The sequence below is a fragment of the Macaca fascicularis genome, chromosome 6 (assembly GCF_037993035.2).
Source record: "Macaca fascicularis isolate 582-1 chromosome 6, T2T-MFA8v1.1".
In the NCBI taxonomy this organism is placed as follows: Eukaryota; Metazoa; Chordata; class Mammalia; order Primates; family Cercopithecidae; genus Macaca; species Macaca fascicularis.
The window spans coordinates 37504323-37531867 of record NC_088380.1 but is presented as its reverse complement, the minus strand read 5'-3'; the positions used below and the strand labels follow the sequence as shown (position 1 = coordinate 37531867).

General features: G+C 39.7%; 1 protein-coding gene across 16 annotated transcripts in view; it reads left to right on the top strand.

The window, feature by feature from the left end:
* Positions 1 to 27545, top strand: part of CPLANE1 (ciliogenesis and planar polarity effector complex subunit 1) — a 161175-nt gene that overhangs the window by 47800 nt on the left and 85830 nt on the right. For 14 of the 16 annotated variants that reach the window (XR_012413613.1, XR_012413615.1, XR_012413614.1 and 11 more), the window contains 7 exons: positions 8446 to 8663; positions 11773 to 11937; positions 15310 to 15448; positions 23759 to 23868; positions 24029 to 24187; positions 24878 to 24986; positions 26191 to 26491. Coding sequence is in view for 13 of the 16 variants with exons in the window: in XM_045393633.2 (XP_045249568.2) it covers positions 8446 to 8663; positions 11773 to 11937; positions 15310 to 15448; positions 23759 to 23868; positions 24029 to 24187; positions 24878 to 24986; positions 26191 to 26491 (1201 nt within the window). In the remaining 3 variants the exon portion in view is untranslated. Of the gene's footprint in view, positions 1 to 6764; positions 6912 to 8445; positions 8664 to 11772; positions 11938 to 15309; positions 15449 to 23758; positions 23869 to 24028; positions 24188 to 24877; positions 24987 to 26190; positions 26492 to 27545 lie in introns of those variants that run through there. The other 2 variants (XM_073993312.1, XM_073993313.1) reach the window with 2 other exon arrangements.

Sequence of the window (27545 nt, the reverse complement as noted above, 5' to 3'; positions counted from 1 at the left end):
AACTCATCCTTTTTTATGGCTGCATAGTATTCCATGGTGTATATGTGCCAGATTTTCTTAATCCAGTCTGTTACTGATAGACATTTGGGTTGATTCCAAGTCTTTGCTATTGTGAATAGTGCCAGAATAAACATACATGTGCACGTGTCTTTATAGCAGCATGATTTATAATCCTTTGGGTATATACCCAGTAATGGAATGGCTGGGTCATATGGTACATCTAGTTCTAGATCCTTGAGGAATCGCCATACTGTTTTCCATAATGGTTGAACTAGTTTACAATCCCACCAACAGTGTAAAAGTGTTCCTATTTCTCCACATCCTCTCCAGCACCTGTTGTTTCCTGACTTTTTAATGATCGCCATTCTAACTGGTGTGAGATGGTATCTCATTGTGGTTTTGATTTGCATTTCTCTGATGGCCAGTGATGATGAGCATTTTTTCATGTGTCTGTTGGCTGTATGAATGTCTTCTTTTGAGAAATGTCTGTTCATATCCTTTGCCCACTTTTTGATGGGGTTGTTTGTTTTTTTCTTTTAATTTGTTTGAGTTCTTTGTAGGTTCTGGATATTAGCCCTTTGTCAGATGAGTAGATTGCAAAAATTTTCTCCCATTCTGTAGGTTGCCTGTTCACTCTGATGGTAGTTTCTTTTGCTGTGCAGAAGCTCTTTAGTTTAATGAGATCCCATTTGTCAATTTTGGCTTTTGCTGCCGTTGCTTTTGGTGTTTTAGACATGAAGTCTTTGCCCATGCCTATGTCCTGAATGGTACTACCTAGGTTTTCCTCTAGGGTTTTTATGGTATTAGGTCTAACATTTAAGTCTCTAATCCATCTTGAATTAATTTTCGTATAAGGAGTAAGGAAAGGATCCAGTTTCAGCTTTCTACTTATGGCTAGCCAATTTTCCCAGCACCATTTATTAAATAGGGAATCCTTTCCCCATTTCTTGTTTCTCTCAGGTTTGTCAAAGATCAGATGGCTGTAGATGTGTGGTATTATTCCTGAGGACTCGGTTCTGTTCCATTGGTCTATATCTCTGTTTTGGTACCAGTACCATGCTGTTTTGGTTACTGTAGCCTTGTAGTATAGTTTGAAGTCAGGTAGCGTGATGCCTCCAGCTTTGTTCTTTTGACTTAGGATTGTCTTGGAGATGCGGGCTCTTTTTTGGTTCCATATGAACTTTAAAGCAGTTTTTTCCAATTCTGTGAAGAAACTCATTGGTAGCTTGATGGGGATGGCATTGAATCTATAAATAACATTGGGCAGTATGGCCATTTTCACGATATTGATTCTTCCTATCCATGAGCATGGTATGTTGTTCCATTTGTTTGTGTCCTCTTTTATTTCACTGAGCAGTGGTTTGTAGTTCTCCTTGAAGAGGTCCTTTACATCCCTTGTAAGTTGGATTCCTAGGTATTTTATTCTCTTTGAAGCAATTGTGAATGGAAGTTCATTCATGATTTGGCTCTCTGTCTGTTACTGGTGTATAAGAATGCTTGTGATTTTTGCACATTAATTTTGTATCCTGAGACTTTGCTGAAGTTGCTTATCAGCTTAAGGAGATTTTGGGCTGAGACAATGGGGTTTTCTAAATATACAATCATGTCATCTGCAAAGAGGGACAATTTGACTTCTTCTTTTCCTAACTGAATACCCTTGATTCTTTCTCTTGCCTGATTGCCCTAGCCAGAACTTCCAACACTATGTTGAATAGGAGTGGTGAGAGAGGGCATCCCTGTCTTGTGCCAGTTTTCAAAGGGAATTTTTCCAGTTTTTGCCCATTCAGTATGATATTGGCTGCGGGTTTGTCATAAATAGCTCTTATGATTTTGAGGTACGTTCCATCAATACTGAATTTGTTGAGCGTTTTTAGCATGAAGGGCTGTTGAATTTTGTAAAAGCCTTTTCTGCATCTATGAGATAACCATGTGGTTCTTGTCTTTGGTTCTGTTTATATGCTGGATTATGTTTATTGATTTGCGAATGTTGAACCAGCCTTGCATCCCAGGGATGAAGCCCACTTGATCATGGTGGATAAGCTTTTTGATGTGCTGCTGAATCCGGTTTGCCAGTATTTTATTGAGGATTTTTGCATCGATGTTCATCAGGGATATTGGTCTAAAATTCTGTTTTTTTGTTGTGTCTCTGCCAGGCTTTGGTATCAGGATGATGTTGGCCTCATAAAATGAGTTAGGGAGGATTCCCACTTTTTCTATTGATTGGAATAGTTTCAGAAGGAATGGTACCAGCTCCTCCTTGTACCTCTGGTAGAATTCAGCTGTGAATCCATCTGGTCCTGGACTTTTATTGGTTGGTAGGCTATTAATTATTGCCTCAATTTCAGAGCCTGCTATTGGTCTATTCAGGGATTCAACTTCTTCCTAGTTTAGTCTTGGAAGAGTTTAAGTGTCCAGGAAATTATCCATTTCTTCTAGATTTTCTAGTTTATTTGCGTAGAGGTGTTTATAGTATTCTCTGATGGTAGTTTGTATTTCTGTGGGGTCGGTGGTGATATCCCCTTTATCATTTTTTATTGCGTCTATTTGATTCTTCTCTCTTTTCTTCTTTATTAGTCTTGCTAGCGGTCTGTCAATTTTGTTGATCTTTTCAAAAAACCAACTCCTGGATTCATTGATTTTTTGGAGGGGTTTTGTGTCTCTATCTCCTTCAGTTCTGCTCTGATCTTAGTTATTTCTTGCCTTCTGCTAGCTTTTGAATGTGTTTGCTCTTGCTTCTCTAGTTCTTTTAACTGTGATGTTAGAGTGTCAATTTTAGATCTTTCCTGCTTTCTCTTGGCATTTCGTGCTATAAATTTCCCTCTACACACTGCTTTAAATGTGTCCTAGAGATTCTGGTATGTTGTATCTTTGTTCTCATTGGTTTCAAAGAACATCTTTATTTCTGCCTTCATTTTGTTATGTACCCAGTAGTCATTCAGGAGTGGGTTGTTCAGTTTCCATGTAGTTAGGCGGTTTTGATTGAGTTTCTTAGTCCTGAGTTCTAGTTTGATTGCACTGTGGTCTGAGAGACAGTTTGTTATAATTTCTGTTCTTGTACATTTGCTGAGGAGTGCTTTACTTCCAATTATGTGGTCAATTTTGGAATAAGTGCGATGTGGTGCTGAGAAGAATGTATATTCTGTTGATTTGGGGTGGAGAGTTCTCTAGATGTCTATTAGGTCTGCTTGCTGCAGAGATGAGTTCAATTCCTGGATATCCTTGTTAACTTTCTGTTTCGTTGATCTGTCTAATGTTGACAGTGGAGTGTTGAAGTCTCCCATTATTATTGTATGGGAGTCTAAGTCTCTTTGTAAGTCTCTAAGGACTTGCTTGATGAATCTGGGTGCTCCTGTATTGGGTGCATATATATTTAGGATAGTTAGCTCTTCCTGTTGAATTGATCCCTTTACCATTAGGTAATGGCCTTCTTTGTCTCTTTTGATCTTTGATGGTTTAAAGTCTGTTTTATCAGAGACTAGGATTGCAACCCCTGCTTTTTTTTTGTTCTCCATTTGCTTGGTAAATCTTCCTCCATCCCTTTATTTTGAGCCTATGTATGTCTCTGCATGTGAGATGGGTCTCCTGAATACAGCAGACTGATGGGTCTTGACCCTTTATCCAGTTTGCCAGTCTGTGTCTTTTAATTGGAGCATTTAGTCCATTTACATTTAAGGTTAATATTGTTATGTGTGAACTTGATCCTACCATTATGATATTAAATGGTTATTTTGCTCGTTAGTTGATGCGGTTTCTTCCTAGCCTCGATGGTCTTTACATTTTGGCATGTTTTTGCAATGGCTGGTACCGGTTGTTCCTTTCCATGTTTAGTGCTTCCTTCAGGGTCTCTTGTAAGGCAGGTCTAGTGGTGACAAAATCTCTAAGCATTTGCTTATCTGTAAAGGATTTTATTTCTCCTTCACTTATGAAACTTAGTTTGGCTGGATATGAAATTCTGGGTTGAAAATTCTTTTCTTTAAGAATGTTGAATATTGGCCCCCACTCTCTTCTGGCTTGTAGAGTTTCTGCCGAGAGATCTGCTGTTAGTCTGATGGGCTTCCCTTTGTGGGTAACCCGACCTTTCTCTCTGGCTGCCCTTAAGATTTTCTCCTTCATTTCAACTTTGGTGAATCTGGCAATTATGTGTCTTGGAGTTGCTCTTCTCGAGGAGTATCTTTGTGGTGTTCTGTGTATTTCCTGAATTTGAATGTTGGCCTGCCCTACTAGGTTGGGGGAAGTTCTCCTGGATGATATCCTGAAGAGTGTTTTCCAACTTGGTTCCATTTTCCCCCTCACTTTCAGGCACCCCAATCAGACGTAGATTTGGTCTTTTTACATAATCCCATACTTCTTGCAGGCTTTGTTCATTTCTTTTTCTTCTTTTTTCTTTTGGTTTCTCTTCTCGCTTCATTTCGTTCATTCATTTGATCCTCAATCACTGATACTCTTTTTTTTTTTTTTTTTTTTTTTTTTTTTTTTTTTTTTTTGAGACGGAGTCTCGCTCTGTCGCCCAGGCTGGAGTGCAGTGGCCGGATCTCAGCTCACTGCAAGCTCCGCCTCCCGGGTTCACGCCATTCTCCTGCCTCAGCCTCCCGAGTAGCTGGGACTACAGGCGCCCGCCACCTCGCCCGGCTAGTTTTTTTTTTTTGTATTTTGTAGTAGAGACGGGGTTTCACCGTGTTAGCCAGGATGGTCTTGATCTCCTGACCTCATGATCCGCCCGTCTCGGCCTCCCAAAGTGCTGGGATTACAGGCTTGAGCCACCGCGCCCAGCCAATCGCTGATACTCTTTCTTCCAGTTGATCGAGTCGGTTACTGAAGCTTGTGCATTTGTCACGTATTTCTCGTGTCATGGTTTTCATCTCTTTCATTTCGTTTATGACCTTCTCTGCATTAATTACTCTAGCTATCAATTCTTCCACTTTGTTTCCAAGATTTTTAGTTTCTTTGCGCTGGGTACGTAATTCCTCCTTTAGCTCTGAGAAGTTTGATGGACTGAAGCCTTCTTCTCTCATCTCGTCAACGTCATTCTCCGTCCAGCTTTGATCCGTTGCTGGCGATGAACTGTGCTCCTTTGCCAGGGGAGACGTGCTCTTATTTTTTGAATTTCCAGCTTTTCTGCCCTGCTTTTTCCCCATCTTTGTGCTTTTATCTGCCTCTGTTCCTTGATGATGGTGACGTACTGATGGGGTTTTGGTGTGGGTGTCCTTCCTGTTTCATAGTTTTCCTTCTAACAGTCAGGGCCCTCAGCTATAGGTCTGTTGGAGATTGCTTGAGATCCACTCCAGACCCTGTTTGCCTGGGTATCAGCAGCAGAGGCTGCAGAAGATAGAATATTGCTGAACAGCGAGTGTACCTGTCTGATTCTTGCTTTGGAGGCTTCCTCTCAGGGGTGTACTCCACCCTGTGAGGTGTGGGGTGTCAGACTGCCCCTAGTGGGGGATGTCTCCCAGTTAGGCTACTCAGGGGTCAGGGACCCACTTGAGCAGGGCGTCTGTCCCTTCTCAGATCTCAACCTCCGTGTTGGGAGATCCACTGCTCTCTTGAAAGCTGTCAGACAGAGTCGTTTGCGTCTGCAGAGGTTTCTGCTGCTTTTGTTGTTGTTTAGCTGTGCCCTGTCCCCAGAGCTGGAGTCTACAGAGACAGGCAGGTTTCCTTGAGGTGCCGTGAGCTCCACCCAGTTCGAGCTTCCCAGCAGCTTTGTTTACCTACTTAAGCCTCAGCAATGGTGGGCGCCCCTCCCCCAGCCTGGCTGCTGCCTTGCGGTTAGATCGCAGACTGCTGTGCTAGCAATGAGGGAGGCTCCGTGGGCATGGGACCCTCCCGGCCAGGTGTGGGATATAATCTCCTGGTGTGCCCGTTTGCTTTAAGCGCAGTATTGGGGTGGGAGTTACCCAATTTTCCAGGTGTTGTGTGTCTCAGTTCCCTTGGCTAGGAAAAGGAATTCCCTTCCCCCTTGCGCTTCCCAGGTGAGGCGATGCCTCGCCCTGCTTCAGCTCTCGCTGGTCGGGCTGCAGCAGCTGACCAGCACCGATTGTCCGGCACTCCCTAATGAGATGAACCCAGTACCTCAGTTGAAAATGCAGAAATCACCGGTCTTCTGTGTCGCTCGCGCTGGGAGTTGGAGACTGGAGCTGTTCCTATTCAGCCATCTTGCTCCGCCCCTCAATATGTTGTTTTAAATGATCTGAAAACTCTTCCACAATAAATACATAGATAAAATGTGTTTCTAGATAAAATACAAAAAATACCACTTAAAGGCCAGGCTTTAAAGAAAGTAAGGGGAATTGCCAGAGGTCAGAAACAAAAAGCAAATAAAAACTCAAAGCGTTCCATTTCTTTCTCTTTAGCTGCTCTTGAATGAATTCCATTCCATTAAAGAGAAATAGAAACAGGCCCATTCAAACATCTGTACATGAAGCCAGGCTCAGTGGCTCACGCCTGTAATCTCAATGCTTTGGGAGGCTAAGGCCAGTAGATCACTTGAGCCCAGGAGTTCGAGACCAGCTTGGGCAATATGACAAAACCCTGTCTCTACAGAAAATACAAAAATTAGCCAGGCATGATGGTACACGCCTGTAGTTCCCAGCTACTTGGGAAGCTAACTAAGGTGGGAGAATCACTTGAGCCTAGGAGGTCAAGTCTGCAGTGAGCCATGATTGTGTCACTGCACTCCAACCTGGGTGACATAGTGAGATCCTTGTGTCAAAAAATGAAACAAAACAAATATCCATACATGAATGTTTATAGCAATTTTTTCATAATAGCCAAAATTTGGAAACACCTCAAATGTTTGTCAACTGGTGGATGGATAAGCAAATTCAAATATATCTTTGAAATGGAATAACAAATAATGAAGAGGAACAAATTACTGATAACATGTGACAACATAGATGAATCACAGAACCGTCATGGTAAGAAGTCCTGAAAGAAGTCAGAAACGAAGACTACATACCATATGATTCCATTTCTGTGGCATTCTATAAAAAACAAAACTATAGGAGCAGAAAACAGATCGGGGTTGCCTGAGAGTAAAAGGGGAATTGACTACAAAGAAGCATAAGATAACTTTTTGGAGTGATGGAAATGTTATTACAAGCCAGTATAGATTTGTTTAATTTTATTGAACTGTATACTTTAAAAAGGATGAATATAGAATGTAAATTATGTCTCAACCTGATTTGAAACCAAAAACTTCAATAGATGGTTAAAGTTACTAGACCAATTTAGGAGCAGATTTGTGAACTGGAAAAGATGAATCTGAGCTATATTTATGTATCTATATATCTATAAAATATATAAAGAAATAAAGATAAATATATACAAAATAGATAGGGACATAGATTTGAAAAATATGAAAGAGAAGCTTTGTAGAACACACAGAACAGAAAGACAACGTATATTTAATTGAAATCCCAGTATGTCCACACCAAATGCTGGATAGTGGCTACCTAAGTTAAATATAGCAAAAATGTTCCTATCAGACAAGGATGAGAAGTCAGCACATAAGTGTTTGACATACTCTATACTTTCATATATTCTGTATTTTACAGTATGCTTAAAATATGTCATAGTAGAAAAATCCCTGAGTTTCCAGTCCTACCACCACATCTCCCTGCATTTTGCCTTCTGGGACATGCCCACATATGTATAGATATTCGCATAGTTGAAGCCATAATATATGCATGACTTTTTTGTGTTTTCCTGTTTCTTTTATAAGTCATTTTTATTAATTTATTGTTACAAAAGTACTATCATGTACTATTAAGAAAAGGAAAAATGGCCAGGCACGGTGGCTCATGCCTGTAATCCCAGGACTTTGGGAGGCTGGATGGATCACCTGAGATCAGGGGTTCGAGACCAGCCTGGCCAACATGGTGAAACCTCATCTCTACTAAAAATACGAAAGTTAGCCTGCATGGTGGGTGCCTGTAATCGCAGCTACTCAGGAGGCTTAGGTGGGAGAATTGGTAGAACCTGGGAGGCAGAGGTTGCAGTGAGCCGAGATCCTGCCACTGCACTTCACACTCCAGCCTGGGTGACAGAGTGACTCCAGCCTGGGTGACAGAGTGAGACTCCATCTCAAAAAAATAAATAAATAAATAAAAGGAAAAAGTTACTCTCACATAATCTTGTATATTATTTTGGTGTCTTTCTTGACATTCTTTTCCCATTAATATTTTTCAATTATTTTTGACTCAGAACTACATCCTAAGAATATTTTTATTGTATAGTTGTTTCTATAATATCTTGTATAAAAATGTCTCACGTTCTTATCTATAAAGTAACAAGATAGTTTGTAATTTCTGTCTGTAAGTTTGGATGTTTGTCAACCAATATGTTCATTCTTGACAATGAATGTTTTTAGATTTGAAATTTTTTGCTACAAAATGGATAAGAAGTTTAATACAAACTTTAACTATTTTACCAAATTTTTGTATTTAATAGATCCCATTGAAGAGGAAGATGCAAATCTGCTATTTGGTTCAGTACAAGAAGTACTGAAAGCATCAGTTATGGCTGATGCAGATATTCTTTCGGAGACATTTCAACTTCTGATAGACTCTGCCAAGGACTTCAGTAAAAGACTGTGGGGCTTAGTGCCATTTGGCTTGTATCTTCCAGCTCCTCCCTTGTACTGTCCCCAGCCAGCTATTCTTAGTGAAGTAAGCTTATAGCATTAACTTTTTCATTAATTTAAAGTTGATTTTGTCGAGTTTTTAAAATAATTAACTTGATAATAATCATCAGGTTAAAAATTCAAGCTCTAAAGACAAACTTAGATCCCAGCTTTGCTGTTCACTAATTGTATAATCTTAGGGAGTGTACCAAACTACTGTTTAAGTTTCCTTATCTGTAAAATGCAGATGATAATACTACCTCTCATGGCATTTTTGTGAGGATTGAGATATCCTGTAAAATCTGCTAGCTCAGGACCTGGGACATATAGTAATTATTCAATAAATGTTAAAATTATTGTAACAATAGGGTGGGTGTGGTGGCTTATGCCTGTGATCCCAGCACTTTGGGAGGCAGAGGCAGGCAGATCACCTGAGGTCTGGAGTTTGAGACCAGCCTGACCAACATGGAGAAGCCCCGTCTCTACTAATTAGCCAGGCATGATGGTACACGCCTGTAGTTCCCAGCTACTTGGGAAGCTAACTAAGGTGGGAGAATCACTTGAGCCTAGGATTTTGTATTTTAAATACAAAATTAACTGGATGTGGTGGCGCATGCCTGTAAACTCAGCTACTTGGGAGGCTGAGGCAGGAGAATCGCTTGAACCCAGGAGTCAGAGGCTGCAGTGAGCTGAGATTATGCCATTGCACTCCAGCCTGGGCAACAAGAACGAAACTCCATCTCAAAAATTTTAACAATATAGCACAATCTTAATATCCAGACTTTTAAAAATTAGGCATTTGTTTAGGGTAACAAATGAAATAATGAGTGTCAGAATTAGAAGCCATACATTATTTCAGTCTCTTATTTATCTCTTTGTGTTTGCCTTTTTTGAAAGACTCGGCTGAGCATAGTGGCTCATACCTGTAATCCCAGAACTTGGGAGGCCAAGGCGGGAAGATTGCTTGAGTCAAGGAGTTTGAGACCAGCCTAGGCAACATGGTGAAACCCTGTCTCTATAAAATATACAAAAATTAGCTGGGCATCATGACACGCACCTGTAGTCTCAGCTACTCAGTAGGCTGAGGTGGGAGGATGACTTGAGCCCAGGAGGCCGAGGTTGCAGTGAGTTGAAATCGCACCACTGCACTCCAGCCTGGGTGACAGAGCAAAACTCTCTCTCAAAAAAGAAAAGAAAGAACTTATTTTTGACTTTGGTTTAAAAGGTTTTTTTTTTTTTTTTCCTGCACTATTCAATTGATAGTTCTATATTATAAATACTATATTCCTCTCAGAAACTTTTTCTCTGCTCTTATTAAAAAATCATCACATTATAATTAGCTGGTTTTAAGATTTAAAATGTTATTGTAAATTACATTTAGATTTTTAAGTATTTGATTAACACTTTGAAGTAGTTCTGGGTATTATTTTTTTACTACCTCCTGTTTCAATATTGGCAACTTCTACCTCTAGTTTTTAATTTCTCATTTGTTCTGTTTGGTTATATTTCAATAGTCTAAAACATTTTACTTGTTGATTTTACAAATGGAAGGAATAAAAAGTCCATGGCATTTCTCAATAATTCATCTTTCCTCTTGCATCTGAGTCTTTAGTAATTGGTTTAGAAATGTGAAATGACATTTAAAGTTTTTTGGATAGTCTATGCAGATAATAGTTCGAGTAGTTTGAGTGGTTACTATCTTTAGTAGTGCTTCATTTTACTCTTTTTTATTAAAGCAATTCTCCTTGGTAAGATTTCTTCTAAATGTCACTATGTATCAGTTAGAACCCCTTGTGTTGCAAGTAATAGAACACTTGGTCAAAATGGTTTAAACAATAAAGGCATTTATTGGCTCACATAATGAAGAAGCCTAGTGGTAGGGCAGGTTTCTGATTTAGTTATGTTACCAAAGACTTGGGCTCTGTCTTTCGCTCTAGTTTGTTTTTTGAGGTGTCATCTTCACCTGAAGACTAGCTCCCCTTGTGGGAGCAGGATGGCCGCTAACGGCTTCTAACGATGCCTTGTCCATGTCCATGGGCACAGGGATTGAGACAAAGAAAAGTGGCAAAATTATTTCTGTCCCAGCATTCCAAGCAGGAGGATTGAGATTCACTCTTATTGAGACTGGCTTAGGTCACATGCCTGTCCTTCAAACAGTCACTCTGGCTAGGCTTAACACAGGGTACTGCTTGGCCCGTGAATAGAGCCTTCTTTGAGGTGGGATGAGCTTTCCCTCAATCGTATGAGCCGTGTAGGAGATGGGCAGATACTCAAAAACTGAGTACTGTAAAGAAGTGGGCAGGGAAGAAGGATGTTGGGGAAGCAGATGTTTACAATGCTCACATTATCTCGTTATCTGGGAAAATAATCTTTAGCTACTGGTTTGAATAGCATTTATTCAACAAACATTTATTGGTTCCTACTATGTATCAGACTTGAGTGCATACACTGTGGCCATACGTAGACAAATGGCAAGGCCCTTCCTTCCTCTTGGGAGTTCTGAGTACAGTGAGATACAGGTATAAATTGATATGTAATTAATTGGTGAAAGCTACAGTAGAAGTGTGAACAAAGTGCTCTTGTAGCACAGAGGGATGGGCTTCACAGAGGAAGTGACATTGAAATATAAGTAGGATTCTTCTCAGCAGAGGAAGAGAAAAGGGATTCTGCTTAGATGGACCGCTCTAACATTCCACCAATGGAGTCTGGAGTGGCGGGCTTTAACTGTTCTAGGGTAAGACTGGGAACAAGGGTCAGCTTATCCCTTTACATTGAGGGGAGATAAACTTTTCTTGATTCTAGAAATAGCCATAGTTGAAATCTCAGAGCCTGTGCCTCAGAATTTCCTTTATAAATCTCCAGGAACATTCTAGTTTGAGAAGCAGTGAGCATCATTAGCCTATCATTTTTTTTTTATTTTTTTTGAGACAGGGTGCTACTGTGTGGCCCAGGTTTGAGTACAGTGATGCAATCTTGGCTCACTTCAGCCTTCAACTCCTGAGCTTAAGCAATCCTCCTGCTTCGGCCTTCCAAAGTGCTGGAATTACAGACGTGAGCCACTGTGCCCAGCCTCATCAGCCTATCTTTATTTTTACTTTACCATTCTAAATTTTCTCATTACTGGCCACTAAAATGGATTGTTTTATTTTCCTCAGGAAGATGGTGATGATCTTCTTTTAAAAGCTGAAAAAAATAATCGCCAGAAGGTATCTGGAATCCTTCAGCGTGTTCTCCTGCTTTTCCGGGCGGCTCGATGTTCTTTTCCTGTGGCACAGTGGTATATCTTGCAGTTGAGGTGGGCAAGAAAAGTCATGCAGAAGGTATGGAAATATCTTAAGTCATTTACGTGCTGTGTTAACTGAAATATACTAATATTTATATTATTGTTTTTATAATTGTTACATTTTCCCAAGGAGTCGTGCCCTATAAATCCATAAATTTCAGGTTTATTCATAAACAAACTAAACAGACCAGATTCTTCCTGTTGAAAGGTAAGGACTCTGAACTGGGTCTGTAGCTTAGCTCCACCCTGTCTGGCAAAAGATAGTGTAATCTAGTCCGTGAATTCCACGGAATTACAGTTACTTTTTTCCAACTCCCCCATCATTTCATTAAAGATTGAAACTCAGTCCAGGGCTTTCTTCCAGTTTTCCTTGAGGTGTTGTCTGCGTTCTGTGGGGGCTTCTGTGGGTTCAGAGAATGGAAAGTTATAGTTCATTCTCGTCTGTTTCCATCCAGTAGCCTCCACTAGTCAGGGTCTCCCCCTTGCTATTTTCTGAGATGTGCAATTCAGTTTGATTCCCAGGTGTTCATCCCCTCCTATACTGACTTTAGCTGAGCTGTCACTTCATTCTTATCAGATTTCCAGCCAGCTAGGACACCTGGTAGGTCTCTTTATCCAGCTCTAAGTCCTTTATATGCCTGCTGTTTCTCTCGAAAATGTGGAAATAAATTTCATCATCTCCAAATGTGTTTAATTCAGCCTAAAAACAATATAATTATTTTTAGTAGGAACCTTTGGAGAGACTTTGAGAAGTTATCTAAAAGTATTTTTGAAAATTACCCTTTTTTAGAGAAAAAGAAAGTTTGTGAAATTTGGATATAGTTTCTATAAAAATATAAATTAAAACTGTACTCATTTTATATTTTGGCATCACAATGGAAACTGAAAGTAGGTAGTGGTTGGTTGCCAGGGGTTAGGGAGAGGAGGAAGTGGACAGTGACTGCTTTTGTTTTTCTTTTTGGGGTGATGAAAATGACCTGGAATTGGCCGGGTGTGGTGGCTCACACCTGTAATCCCAGCACTTTGGGAGCCCGAGGCGGGTGGATCACAAGGTCGAGAGATCAAGACCATCCTGGCCCACATGGTGAAACCCTGTCTCTACTAAAAATACAAAAATTAGCCAGGCGTGGTGGTGGGCATCTGTAATCCCAGCTACTTGGGAGGCTGAGGCAGGAGAATCGCTTGAACTAGGGAGGCAGAGGTTGCAGTGAGCCGAGATCGTGCCACTGCACTCCAGCCCTGGTGACCAGAGTGAGACTCTGTCTCAAAAAAAAAAAAGAGGGCCGGGTGTGGTGGCTCATGCCTGTAATCCCAGCGCTTTGGGAGGCCGAGGTGAGTGGATCACAGGTCAGGAGATTGAGACCATCCTGGCTAGCGTGGTGAAACCCCGTCTCTACTAAAAATACAAAAAATTAGCTGGGTGTGGTGGTGGGCACCTGTAGTCCCAGCTACTCGGGAGGCTGAGGCAGGAGAATGGCGTGAACCCAGGAGGCGGAGCTTGCAGTGCCACCACACTCTAGCCTGGGTGGCAGAGCGAGACTCTGTCTCAAAAAAAAAAAAAGAGAATGACCTGGAATTAGACAGTGTTGATGGTTGCCTAACTTTGTGAGTATACTAAAAACCACTAATTGTACACTTTTAAAAGATGACTGTGATGTTATGTGAGTTATAGCTCAATTAAAAAATGGTGCTGAAACAAAGATTCTGAACCATATTACTTTTCTCCCTAACAAATTAACACAAATTTAGCAGCTTAAAATAGCACCCATTTAATATCCCACAGGTTCTGTGCGTCAGAACCACCACAGGGTGGTTCAGCTAGGTCTCTGCTTAGAGTCTCACAAGGCCAATCAAGGTGGCAGCGGGGCTACATTCCTTTCTAGAGGTGCTAGGGGAACATCTGTTTGCAGGCGCATTCAGATTGTTTGAGAATTCAGTTGCATGTGGCTGTAGAACTGAGGTCCCCCATTTCTTTGCTGGCTCATGCTCGCTCTCTCTCTCTCTCTACCTCTTAGTACCATCCTGGTAGTAAATGCCATTAATGTATTTGACAAGAAGTCTGTCATTAGCATGCTTCCCTAGAGATTTGATTAGATTGTGTCTTTCTGGAAGTGACTAGCAGGAGAAAATCAATTGCAAGCCTTCTGTTAATGCTTCTTTCCCAGGTTTAAGTCTCTTAGAGCCCTTTCCTGAAACGTGGAGATAAATTTTATCATCTCCAAATATATTTAAATCAGACTGTTATCTGTAGAAGCTCCCTCTCTTTTTATTCTTGATTAAAAAAAAAAAAAAAAACTAGGTAATTTTTCCTGCACCATATTCTACATTTATCTGATCATTTCTTCATTTAATGTCGTTTACCTTGTTTCTCTTTCTTTTTTTTCCCCCCTGTAACCCGGTCATTAATCTGTGCTCATTGAGGCAGAGAGGTTTAAATAGATTGAGGTTCAAATTTTCTTTTTTTTTTTTTTCTTTTTTGAGACAGCATCTCACTCTGTTGCCCAGGCTGGGTGCAGTGGCATGGTCTTGGCTCACTGCAACCTCCGGCCCCCGGGTTTAAGCGATTCTCCTGCCTCAGCCTCCTGAGTAACTGGGACTACAGGCGCCTGCCACCTCGCCCAACTAATTTTTGTGTTTTTAGTAGAGATGAGGTTTCACCATGTTGGCTGGGCTGGTCTCAAACTTCTGACCTCAAGTGATCTGCCCACCTCAGCCTCCCTAAAGTGCTGGGATTACAGGCATGATCCACCGCACTTCGCCGCAAATTTTTTTAGAAATGAATCTTTCATAAGTATTGTGCGCTTCTCTGTTGCACGTGGCACATGTGTTTGCTTATTTTACTTTTAGGGATGGGGAGATAGAGTTTGGATCATGTCACACCCTCTATCACGTATCCCCGTCAACCCATCAGCTTTTTACTCTGTTAGCGTTTACTAATGATCCTTGCCTAGAGTCATTATTAGGGGTTGCCAAATGGTGTCTTTCTAATTCTGCCATTTATAGATTAGTTTTGTTAAAAGTTATGTATGTAGGCATAAACTTTTTGTATTTGTTTTAGTTACTGTACACAGCTTTATTTGGGATAAGGTTAAGATTCTTATATTTCTTTATTTTCTTTGCTATGCCAGTGAGGAAAGCCAGGGACAAATAGCATTAAATTCTTCTTATACAGGCAAAATTGTGACAAGAGCGTGCAAATGATTTACTTAGAACCTTTTTTTTTTTTTTTTTTTGAGATAACAAGCTAGTGACTTTCCTGAATTAAATTTGTAAGTTTCTGAAAATGTAGCTGATTTCATGTGCTGTGTTTTCCGTGTGGTTCATCTTACCTGCCTGATTCTTTTATAGTTTCTTTAAAAGTGATTTATAGTGCTGGTAATTAACATATTTGCTTATTCTTTACTTTTAGATTCGAATGAAAGGATCCCTTCCTTCACTGAGTCCTTTTCCTCAGTCATTACTTAATTACTGTAAAGGAGGTATCGTATTCTTTAGACCTGGAGCAGCTGGAGACCATAAACTTGATGAAGTTTCCATTAGAGCAATAGGTTTGTCCAAATGAACTACTTGCTTAGACATTAGGCCTAAGTATGAATAATGGTATGAATTTTTCATTTGATTTGGGAAAGTATTGACTCTTCAAAGTACAGTATGCTCTATGATATTTTACTTTGTGTTCACAAGTAAATATTGTACTTTAACAGCTATGTGTATACATATATGATATATATGATAGTAAGTCAGAAATTTATTATATAAACAAACTGTGATACCTGTTACCTTATGTCATGCTTCATTATTAAACTAAATTTTTTTGTTTGTTTTGTTTTTGTTTGTTTTTTGAGATAGAGTCTTGCGCTGTTGCCCAGGCTGGAGTGCAGTGGCACGATCTTGGCTCACTGCAAGCTCCGCCTCCCAGGTTCACGCCATTCTCCTGCCTCAGCCTTCCGAGTAGCTGGGACTACAGGTGCCCGTCACCACGCCCGGCTAATTTTTTGTATTTTTAGTAGAGGTGGGGTTTCACTGTGTTAGCTAGGATGGTCTTGATCTCCTGACCTCGTGATCTGCCCACCTCGGCCTCCCAAAGTGCTGGGATTACAGGTGTGAGCCACCGCGCCCGGCCTTTTTTTTTTTAAAAAAAAAAAACAGAATCTGGCTCTGTTGCCCGGTCTGGAGTGCAGTGGTATGATCTCAACTCACTGCAACACACCTCCTGGGCTCAACCCATCCTCCTGCCTCAGCCTCCTGAGTAGCTGGGATGACAAGTGCACACCACCACGCCCAGCTAATTTTTGTATTTTTAATAGAGGCAGGGTTTTGCCATGTTGCCCAGGCTGATCTTGAATTCTTCAGCTCAAGCAGTCTACCTGCCTTGGCCTCCCAAAGTGTTGGGATTGCAGGCATGGGTCATTGTGCCTGACCTAAATTAATTTCTTAATTCATGGTCTATGTCCAGTTATTTGTGTAACAAGTTTAAAAAGAAATAAAACTTTAGATATCATTTCACTCTTTTCTCCTTAATCATTCCTTAATCCTAATCAGTTCTATTTATATTAAGCCCTGATCTTATCTTTAGACTTTGATTAAAATGTTTACTTTAAAGCCGGGCACAGTGGTGTAATCCCAGGTACTTGGGAGGCTGAGGTGGGAGGTTGCTTGAGCCTGGGAGTTTGAGGCTCTTGTGTGCAATGATTGTACCTGTGAATAGCCACTGCACTCCAGCCTGGGCAACATAGTGAGACCCTGTCCCGAAAAAAAAAAAAAAAAGTTTATTCTTTTTTTTTTTTTTTGACATGGAGTCTAGCTCTGTCGCCCAGGCTGGAGTGCAGTGGCGCGATCTCCACTCACTGCAAGCTCTGCCTCCCGGGTTCACGCCATTCTCCTGCCTCAGCCTCCCGAGTAGCTGAGACTACAGGCGCCCGCCACCATGACCGGCAATTTTTTTGTATTTTTTTAGTAGAGATGGAATTTCACCATGTTAGCCAGGATGGTCTTGATCTCCTGACCTTGTGATCCGCCCACCTCAGCCTCCCAAAGTACTGGGATTATAGGCGTGAGTGAAAAAAAAGTTTATTCTTAACTCACTCACCCTTAGTATAATCTTACATGTCCTGGGGCTCAGATTGTCTGTTTTTCCAACTGAAATGGCATTGAAATGCTTCTTGATTGCTTCTCTCACCTGTCATGAGCTTAGTTTCATAGACTCTTCATTCACCGTTACAAAAGAGCCAGGCAGGTGTCATTTGGAAAAGTATATACAATCTCATTTCATTTCTTAAAAATCCAGGTCTGTAAGAAGTGAGTTAAATTCACAACAATCCCAGTTAAAAGATATTTGCTCATAAATAGGGACATAGTCCTTTGAAGTGACTTAAAGATTTGAACATATATTTTTAATATTTTCATTTTGATCCTGAGTTTTATTTAATTATTCTTTTGTTTGATTTGGTCTCTTGATCGTTGAGAAGTGATTCGTCTAGATTAAAAAGGTTCCTTTCGGGCTGGGGGCGGGGGCTCACACCTGTAATCCCAGCACTTTTGGAGGACAAGTCGGTCGGATCACAACATCAGGAGTTCGAGACCAGCCTGGCCAGCATGGTAAAACCCTGTCTCTACTAAAAGATAAAAAAAATTAGCCAGACGTGGTGGTGTGTACCTGTAATCCTAGCTAATTGGGAAGCTGAGGCAGGAGAATCACTTGAACCTGGGAGATGGAGGTTGAAGTGAGCCAAGATTGCACCATTGCGCTCCAGCCTGGGCAACAGGACGAGACTCCGTCTCAAAAAAAAAAAAAAAGATTCCTTTCTGGCCAGGTGCAGTGGCTTATGCCTGTAATCTCAGTACTTTGGGAGGCCAAGGCAGGAGGATTCCTTGTGTCCAGGATTTCTAGGCTGCAGTGAGCTATGATCTTGCTACTGATTTCCAGCCTGGGCGGCAGAGCGAGACCCTGTTTCTTTTTAAAAAAAAAAAAAAAAAAAAAAAAAAAGGCTGGGTGCTGTGGCTCAAGCCTGTAATCCCAGGACTTTGGGAGGCCAAGACGGGCGGATCATGAGGTCAGGAGATCGAGACCATCCTGGGTAACACGGTGAAACCCCGTCTCTACTAAAAAATACAAAAAACTAGCCGGGCGAGGTGGCAGGCACCTGTAGTCCCAGCTACTCGGGAGGCTGAGGCAGGAGAATGGTGTAAACCTGGGAGGCAGAGCTTGCAGTCAGCTGAGATCTGGCCATTGCACTCCAGCCTGGGCGACAGAGCAAGACTCCGTCTCAAAAAAAAAAAAAATTAAATTAAATTAAAAAATAAAAAATAAAACGAGGTTTGTTGCCTAGTTTGTTACCTAAAACAGTAGATTTTAACTTTGAATTTTATTATTTATTTTTGAGATGGAGTCTCATTCTGTCACTCCGCCTGGAGTGCAGTGGCATAATCTCGGCTCACTGTAACCTCCACCTCCTGCATTCAAGTGATTCAGCCTTCCGAGTACCTGGGGCTACAGATGCCCGCTCCTGCGCCTGGCTGATTTTTGTATTTTTAGTAGACATGGGGTTTTGCCATGTTGACTAGGCCAGTCTTGAACTCCTGACCTCAGGTAATCCACCTGCCTCAGCCTCCGAAAGTGCTGGGATTACAGGTGTGAGCTACCATGCCTGGCCCAGGATTTCACACTGTTTTGAAGATTTTTTTTTATTACGGAAAATTTAAACCAAAGTAGAGATTTATAAGCACTCGAGTACCTCTCACCCACTTACAACAATTGTCAATGCCTCAAAGAAGATCTGAGTATATCATAAGTATGATAAGTAGTTCAGTATATGTAGTGAACAGATGAGGTTTTGTTGTTGTTGTTGTTGTTGTTGTTGTTGTTGTTGTTTGAGACGGAATCTTGCTCTGTCGCCCAGGCTGGAGTTCAATGGCATGGCACAATCTCAGCTCACCACAACCTCTGCCTCTGGGTTCAAGCAGTTCTCCTGGCTCAGTCTCCTGAGTAGTTGGGATTACAGATGCGGGCCACCACACCCAGCTAATTTTTGTATTTTTTAGTAGGGTGGAGTTTCACCATGTTGGTCAGGCTGGTCTTGAATTCCTGACCTCGTGATCCGCCCGCCTCGGCCTCCAAAAGTGCTGGGATTACAGGCATGAGCCACCGTGCCTGGCCCCGATGAGGTAGTTTTTAAAACCATAATTCTATTATCATGACTGACAAAACGGACAATAAATCTTTAATATCATATATAGTCAGGCCTGCTTAGTGATAGGGATATGTCCTAAGAAATGTGTCATTAGACAATTTTGTTGTGTGATCATAGGGTATACTTAGACAAAAATAGCCTAGTACACACTGAGGCTATGTGATATGGCCTTCTGCTTCTAGGCTGCAAACCTGTACAAAAGGATTGCTTGAGCCTGGGAGTTCAAGGATATTGTGTGCAATGATTGAACCTGTGAATAGCCACTGCACTCCAGCCTAGGCAACATAGTGAGACCCTGTCTCTAAAAAGAAGTGTTGCCATATTGAATACTGCAGTACTGAATACAGAATGTGACTACACTGAATACTGTAGGCAGTTTTAACACAATGGTAAGTATTTATATATATAAACATATCTAAACATTGAAAAGGTACAGTAAAAATACAGTATAAAAGATTTTAAAAAATGGTAAGTGTGGGGCACTTACCATGAATGGAGCTTACAGGACTGGAAGTTTTTGCCCCAGGGGAGTCACTGAGTGGGTGGCGAGTTGATTTGAAGGCCTCGGACATTACACTACTGTAGACTTTATAAACACTGTACACTTAGGCTATACTAAATTTATTAAAAGTATTTTTTCCTCCATAATAAATTAACCATAGCTTATTGTAATGTTTTTATTTTATGAACTTAAAAAAATTAAAACCTTTTTGACTCTTGTAATCACACTTGGCTTAAGAGACATACAGTGGCATAATCATAGTTCACTGCAACCTCAAAGTCCTGAGCTCAAAGGATTCTCCAACCTCAGCCCCTGAGTACTGGGACTACAGGCATGAGCCACTGTACCAGCTAATTTATTTTTTAGTTTTTGTAGAGATGGAGTCTCTGTTACCCAGACTGGAGTGCAGTCGTGCCATCTTGGCTCACTGCAGCCTCTGCCTCCTGGGTTCAGGCATTTTTCCTGCCTCAGCCTCCTGAGTAGCTGGCACAACAGGCGTGTACCACCATACCTGATTAATTTTTGTATTTTTAGTAGAGATGGAGTTTCACCACATTGCCCAGGCTGGTCTTGCCCTCCTGAGCTCAAGCAATCCGCCTGCCTCTGCCTCCCAAAGTGCTGGGTTTACAGGTGTGAGCAACTGCGCCTGGCCTAATTTTTTTTATTTATAAAATGGAGACATGGTCTTACTATGTTGCCCAGGCTGGTCTCAAACTCCTGGCCTCAATCGATCCTCCCACCTCAGCTTGCCAGAGTGCTAGGATTACAGGTGTGAGCTACTGCGCTTGGCCAAGATTTTTTCTATTGAAAAATTTGAAGTTTATTTTTTACTCTTTAAATTTTTTTTTTTCTTTAAACTAAGACACAACATATACATTAGTCTAGGCCTACATAGGGTCAGGATCATCAATATCTCTGTCCTTCACCTCCTGTTCTCCTGAAAGGTCTTCAGGGGCAATACCATGCTTGGAGCTGTCATCTCTTACAACAATGCCTTCTTCTGGAATAACTCCTGAAGGACCTGCCTGAGGCTGTTTTACAGTTATTTTTTTTAATAAGTAGGAGTATACTCTAAAATAACGATAAAAAACGTGGTATAGTAAATACATAAACCAGTTACAGTTGTTTATTATTATCAAGTATTATGTACTGTATATAATTGTATGAGCTAGATTTTATATGACTGGCAGTGCAGTAGGTGTGTTTACACAATTGTCACCATAAACACCTGAGTAATGTATGGACTATGATGTCATGATGTCTCTAGGTCACAGAAATTTTTCAGCTCCATTATAATCTTATGGGCACACCATGGTATATGCAGTCTGTCGTTAACCTGAATGCCATTATGTGGCATCTGACTATATTATCTATCCCATGTTTAAATTTACTTGATAATCTCAAATATGTCTTTTCTATAGTTTTTTAAAAAATCTCTATCCAATCAAGGTCCGCCACACATTGCATTTTGGTTGATATATAAATCTTTCTCTTTTTATGGTGTGATCACAGCTCTCTGCAGCCTTGACCTCCCAGGTTCAAGTGATCCTTCTACCTCAGCCTCCTGAGTAGCTGGGACTACAGGTGTACACCACCAGGCCTGGTTAATTTTTTTTTTTTTTTCATTTTTTCATAAAGACAGGGCTTCACTTTGTTGCCCAAGCTGGTCTCAAACTCCTGGGCTCAAGCAATCCTTCCATGACCTCCCAAAGTGCTGGGATTACAGGCAAGAGCTACCATGCCTGGCCTATAAGTCTGTCTTAATCTATAAAAGTTTCCTTGCGCCCATTCTTTTTCATGCCCTTTATTTATTGCGGAAACTAGATCATTTGTCTGGTAGAACCTGTTCTATTCTGGTTTCAGTTGATTACATCTTTTTGGTATTCAAACATTTCTGACCGTGATTTAAAGTAAATGCAGATTTTACAGCAAGGTTATACATGCACACACCCATATGAAGTTGGAATGAAAATTTAATGAACTACCTTTACTCTTACTGTGTGCAGTGCACTCTTCTTTTCTTTTCTTTTTCTTTTTTTTTTTTGGACGTAGAGTCTCAGCCTGTCACCCAGGCTGGAGTGCAATGGTGTGATCTTGGCTCACTGCAATCTCCACCTCCCTGGTTCAAGTGATTCTCCTGCCTCAGCCTTCCAAGTAGCTGGGATTACAGGTGCACACCACCACGCCCAGCTAATTTAGGTTGACCAGGCTGGTCTCGAACTCCTGACCTCAGGTGATACACCCACCTCGTCCTCCCAAAGTGCTGGGATTACAGGCGTGAGCCACTGCGCCCGGCCGCAATGCACTCTTGATATATTCTATTGTATTCTATTTTTAAAAGATGATTGAGACTCACTGTATTCATTTTATAGCCTAGCAATTAATAATAGGTTGTAATCGACACTCTGAAAAACACAGATAAGGAGTGTTTTTAGATGAGTCGCTGTTTAGTATGCTGCTGCACTGTATCTTGCTAGTTCTTGGCCTTAGTTCTATCCCAGCTTGCGTGTGAAATATGAAATAATGAAACACATCTGTTAGTAATGATGCCTTTCTCAAAAGATTGGGCCATGCTCCCCTGGCAGAATCTATGAGAATCTGATGTGTGGGGTGGGCTGTAGTGTGAAAATGCTCACTGGAGACCCCAATAGTCTCCCTGGGGCCGTGTACCCACCATCCTCTCTCACTATTGGGATGAATAGAATGTGTAGAAGACCTGCTTTCTCCTCACTTTCTATAATGTCAAACTGTTCTTTTTGACTTTGTAATATTTATTTTAAAAACATACTAAATAACTCCCTAAAGAAAATGAACATACTGACTACTAATATAAAAGTCAGTTTATTGTAAAAATAAGGCTCATTTAAAAAATTAAGGCATAGGCTGGGTGCGGTGGCTTATACCTGTAATCCAAGGCAGGTGGATTACCTGAAGTCAGGAGTTGGAGACCAGCCTGGCCACATGGTGAAACCCTGTCTCTACTAAAAATACAAAATTAGCCAGGTATGGTGGCACATGCCTGTAGTCCCAGCTATTTTGGAGTCTGAGACTGGAGAATTGCTTGAACCTGGGAGGTGGAGGCTGCAAAGAGCCAAGATCATGCCACTGCACTCCAGCCTGGGCAAGACAGAGCAAGACTCCATCTCAAAAATAATAATAATAAGTAAAAAATAAATAAAAATAAATAAGGCATAAATGAATGACTGTTAAATTTTAGAGTATTATCTTTCTTTCTCCAGAGGAAAAGTTCCTGTATTTTTCTTTTTCCAGAGACGGTCTTGCTGTTGTGCTGCTAGAAACAAGCAGGTGCAAGTGTCTTTTTCATATAATGATTTCTTTTCCTCTGGGTAGATACCCAGTAGTGGGAATGTTTGGATCAAATGGTGGATCTACTTTTAGTTTTTTAAGGAATCTTCACACTGTTTTCCATAGTGGTTGTACTAGTTTACGTTTTCACCAGCAGTGTAAAAGTGTTTCCTTTTCACCACGTCCATACCAACATGGAGGCTGGTCTCAAACTCCTCGGCTCAAACGATCCTCCCACTTGAGGTTTCCAAGTAGCTGGGAGACAAAGTCTTGCTCTGTCTACAAAGCCTACATCACACCATTGAAAAGGTCCTATTAACCATAGAACAGTAGGGTAGAGAGATGGTTTTCACTTAATTGGTCACATGTTAACTATAATAGAAATTTAAGATTAGCAGAAGAGTGAAAACTAGTTTTGATAGCTGGATTGTGAGCCCGTGCATTGTTTATAGTATGGAACACTGTATCGGCAATAAGAAGACTCAGTATATGAAAAGCACATGAAAAGATATCTAAGATATAGTAGGTGAAAAAAAAGCTAGTTGCAAAGCAGCAAACATAGTATGATTTTATATATCTTTGTGTACTTGTATTGCTTCTAATAAATTATTTACTATTAGAAATTGTTTTTAGTATTAAAAATGTTTAAACATAAATAAATATCAATAAGTGACTTTTAAGTCAGTCTCCATGATTTTTAGTTAAGGATTTTTATATACATTTACAATGTATGTGTTCATTTTATAATTAATGAAATAAAGACCTTTACTTTGAAAAAAATGACCAGCAGAGGTGGAGTTGTTATAATATTAATGTACATACTCATATAATTTTCTTTCATATCTGTGTTCCTGCTTTAGGTTGCTTCAGGGAACTTTGTGCTCTGTGTTGGATGCTGCATGTCCGTGATAAGTTATCCCTTAGTTGCAGGCAATATCAGAAAGCAAGAGAAAATGTAAAGGGAGAAAAGGTATTTACCAGGGCAAAAATAAGAAAAATGAACACACATTACTTGGGAAATTATTGTTTAAAAGAAGATTTTATTGTTTGCAGCAAAACTTTCTTTTGAACTCATTCTGGTCTACCATCTAAACTAAAAAAGAAATGAATGTTTTTCAATATCCTTTTAGGACCTTGAAGTGGAGTTTGATTCTTGTATGATTGAGCACTGTCTTAGTGCAGTGGAATGGGCTTATAGAATGCTGCCTTTCTCTCGGTTCTTTAATATGGAAGAACTTATTCAGGATATAATTTTGAGCCTTATTGGAGAACTGCCACCAATCAGAAAGGTAATGTGCTTGTAGGTGAAAGTAAACTACATCAGAATCAGGGACTTTAAAAGATTTTTATTTAATTTTAATTAAGGACGATATTGCCTTTCTTTGGCTTATTTCACTTAGCATAATATCTTCTGGGTTCAGAAAGATAAATACTGTAGGATCTCATTTATGTGTGGAATATAAAAATTTTAAACTCACAGAAGCAGAGAGTGAAATGGTGGTTGCCAGAGGTTGGGGATGTAGTGGAAATGGGGAGATCTTGGTCAAAGGGTACAACCTTTCAGTTATAAGATGAATTAAGTTCTAGGGATCCAATGTACAATGCAGTGACTATAGTTAATCGTAGTGTATTGTTTACCTGAAATTTGATAAGGGAGGATATTACAATAGTAACTGTGTGTATTGATGGATGTGCTAATTAATTTGACTGTGGAAATCAGCACAGAATGTATACGTATATTAAATCATCACATCGTACACCTTGAATATAACGTTTTGTCAATTACGTGTTTTAAAATAAAAAAGTAAGTTGATACAAAACTCCTATTAGCAGACTCATGCTCAGGGAGAGGCTGTGATCTGACCTCAAAAGATTAGTAAGAAATATGCATTTATATTTTTAGTTAAAATAAAATATTTGTGGAATGGAAGAAAAAAGAATGTTGTTTCTCATAAAACTTAAAAAATTTTTTTCTGAAGGTAGCAGAAATTTTCGTGAAAGCATTTCCCTATCCTGAGGATGTGAGGGTTCCTTTAAGAGACAAATATCACTCTCTTCACCAGAGACTCAGACACTGTGTTGTGAAAGGTATTATTTGTTGTTTCTCAGATAGCTAATAGATAAATTGCGGAAGATTCCCTTTTTGTTTTGAAAATATTTATTTACTGTTGCTTATGTGTCTATGTATTTCTGCCTCTTCCTCAAGATAGGAGTATGGGGTAGAAACATTTCTCCATTGCAGAAAGACTAATCTCTTGCTTTGGAACCAGATGGAGCTGACTGTGGCTCATGGCTCTGTCAGTCAGTAACTGTGTGACTTTAGGCAAGTTGCTCAGTCTCTCTGAGCCTCATATCTTTATTTGTAAAGTGGGAATAGTATTACCTGCTTTATGATGTGTATTCAGAGAGGATTAAATAACATAATATAAAATGAGCATATAGTACTTTCTATATTGCAAGTATTTGTTGAAAACAAGTAACTTTCCTTTCCCTTTATGGTTATTTATGCTTCTAATTTTGTTCTTCAAAATTAGAATACACACATTTCTTATTGGGGTAAAACACATATAATATAAAATTTACCATTTTAATCATTTAAAATATACAATTCATTGACATTAAGTACATTTACAACGTTGTGGAATTTTTAAAGAATTAAAATTACCCTGCTTTTTAGAACTATAATTGAGTATTTAAGTCCAGGTATGTCCAGTGATTTTGTATTATTCTGTTAGTATATTGTATTTGTGATTTGTCTTTTTCTTAATACTTTTTTTGACATCCTTTAAAATATTCTGTTTATGTATTAAATAATGTTTTAAAATTTTTCTATAGATAGCCTTGAAAACGTTCCCTTGCTATTGTTTCCTATTACTTGTAGTAAGAAAAATGTTCTTGATTTTTTTGACTAGAATTATACTCATTTTCTCTTATTCTCTACTATGTGAGAATGGAAAAAACATTGGTTATTCTTTTTATTAAATATAATTATCCTTTTGAGTTTTAAAACAGTTAAATCACTTAAAGTTTTTTTTTCCAGGGCATACTGTTTCTTCTGAGGTCTAGGTTCTATCTCTTTTATTGTGTTCTTTAATGGACCTTCTTTAGCTTCTGCAGCTCTACTTTAAAATACCTTTCCAGTAAATACTGAAGAAAACACGACCTATAAGAATGTGGAAATAAGTCATGAGTTAGGTTTCTTGTCCCCAGGAGGGACCAGAGTTGGGTCTCCGTATGTCTCAAATTGAAACATTTTAATGAACACTAAGACTTTTTATTCTTTTCTTTCCAGGTCCCCAGACTGAGGAAATGATGTCTGTTGTCATGCATTCTATCCAGAAAGTGAGGGTGAAAGCTCTAAAACGTGTACAGAGAAATATAGGCTCTTTTGAATTGAATATATGGGAACCAATTGAAGAAGAGAAACCAGATGAGGCTCCAGGTTTTGACAGATTTTCCCTGGGGACTAGTTTGAGCAGAAGTACACTCACAGAACTTGGGAATTCTATGGTTCACAGTGATGCAGATACGGCAGATACATTCTCTGAAGCTTTGTCGGTTGAAGAAAAAAGTAGGATAAATATCTGTCAAAGGTACAATTGAGATCTTTTAATAACAGGCATTCACTTCCTTTGAAAAGTAGCTTTCAGGCATCTGATGAGCTGATTTCTGGTCCCAGCAACCCTCACAGATTGCACTATTAATAATATGAATGATAAGTGCCACCCCCTCCACTCATAAGAATATTAGGAGTATAAAATGAGACTGTACATTCGAAAATTTACTTTAAGTATTATTGATATATGAAATAATTTTGCCATCTGAAATTATAAAATCAGAGGAGTAGATGAAATTCTACGCTTCACTGGAGGACTTTCAGTTTTTTAAAGTTATCTTTAGACTTAAATAGTTTTGGGTTACTGAGTTAGCCATATTATTTTTAAGGAAAATTTTTCCTTAAATTTCCTTAATATTTTTAAGGGAAATATTTCAGGGAAGGAAATTGCCTCAAGCAGAAGGGATGGGATGCTTTCAGCCCAAGTGGCCAATACCTGTTCTCTTACTGAGGGAACTAAGGATCTGTGTTCTGCCCTAAGAACCACGCTAAGAAGAAACATTTAAAAGGAATTGTGGTTGGGCAGTTAAGGTATCTGCCTAACTGGTTTCATAGCAGCTAAAAGTGTTTAGAAAAAGTTCCTAATTTTGTGTGGTAAAACAAAAAAGGACAGTCTTGCTTGTTACACATGGTATTAGGGGAGCTGAGCGGGCAGATGCAAGAAAAGAAATCCTAAATTTTGTTGTGTATCAGTGGCTTGGAGTTTTTGTTGACTTTGTATTCCTAAAATCTGACCCATTAGAGGACTATTTTTTTTTTTACCCACAGAAAAATCATTCATGTTCTTTTATAGTGAAATTTCTGTGGACACATTTTAATCTCTTCTAATACAAATTTTCCCTTTTGATATTAATTTTTTTTGATCTCGTAGAAATGTTCCACTCTTGAAAACACTTAGAAATCATTTAGTCCCACTCCCTCATTTGAAATATATGTAATCAAGGCACACAAAATATACATGACTTAATCATTGGAGAGAATTTTTCATGTCAATTCTAATATCAGTTTTAGTGATTAAATGATCTTTAATT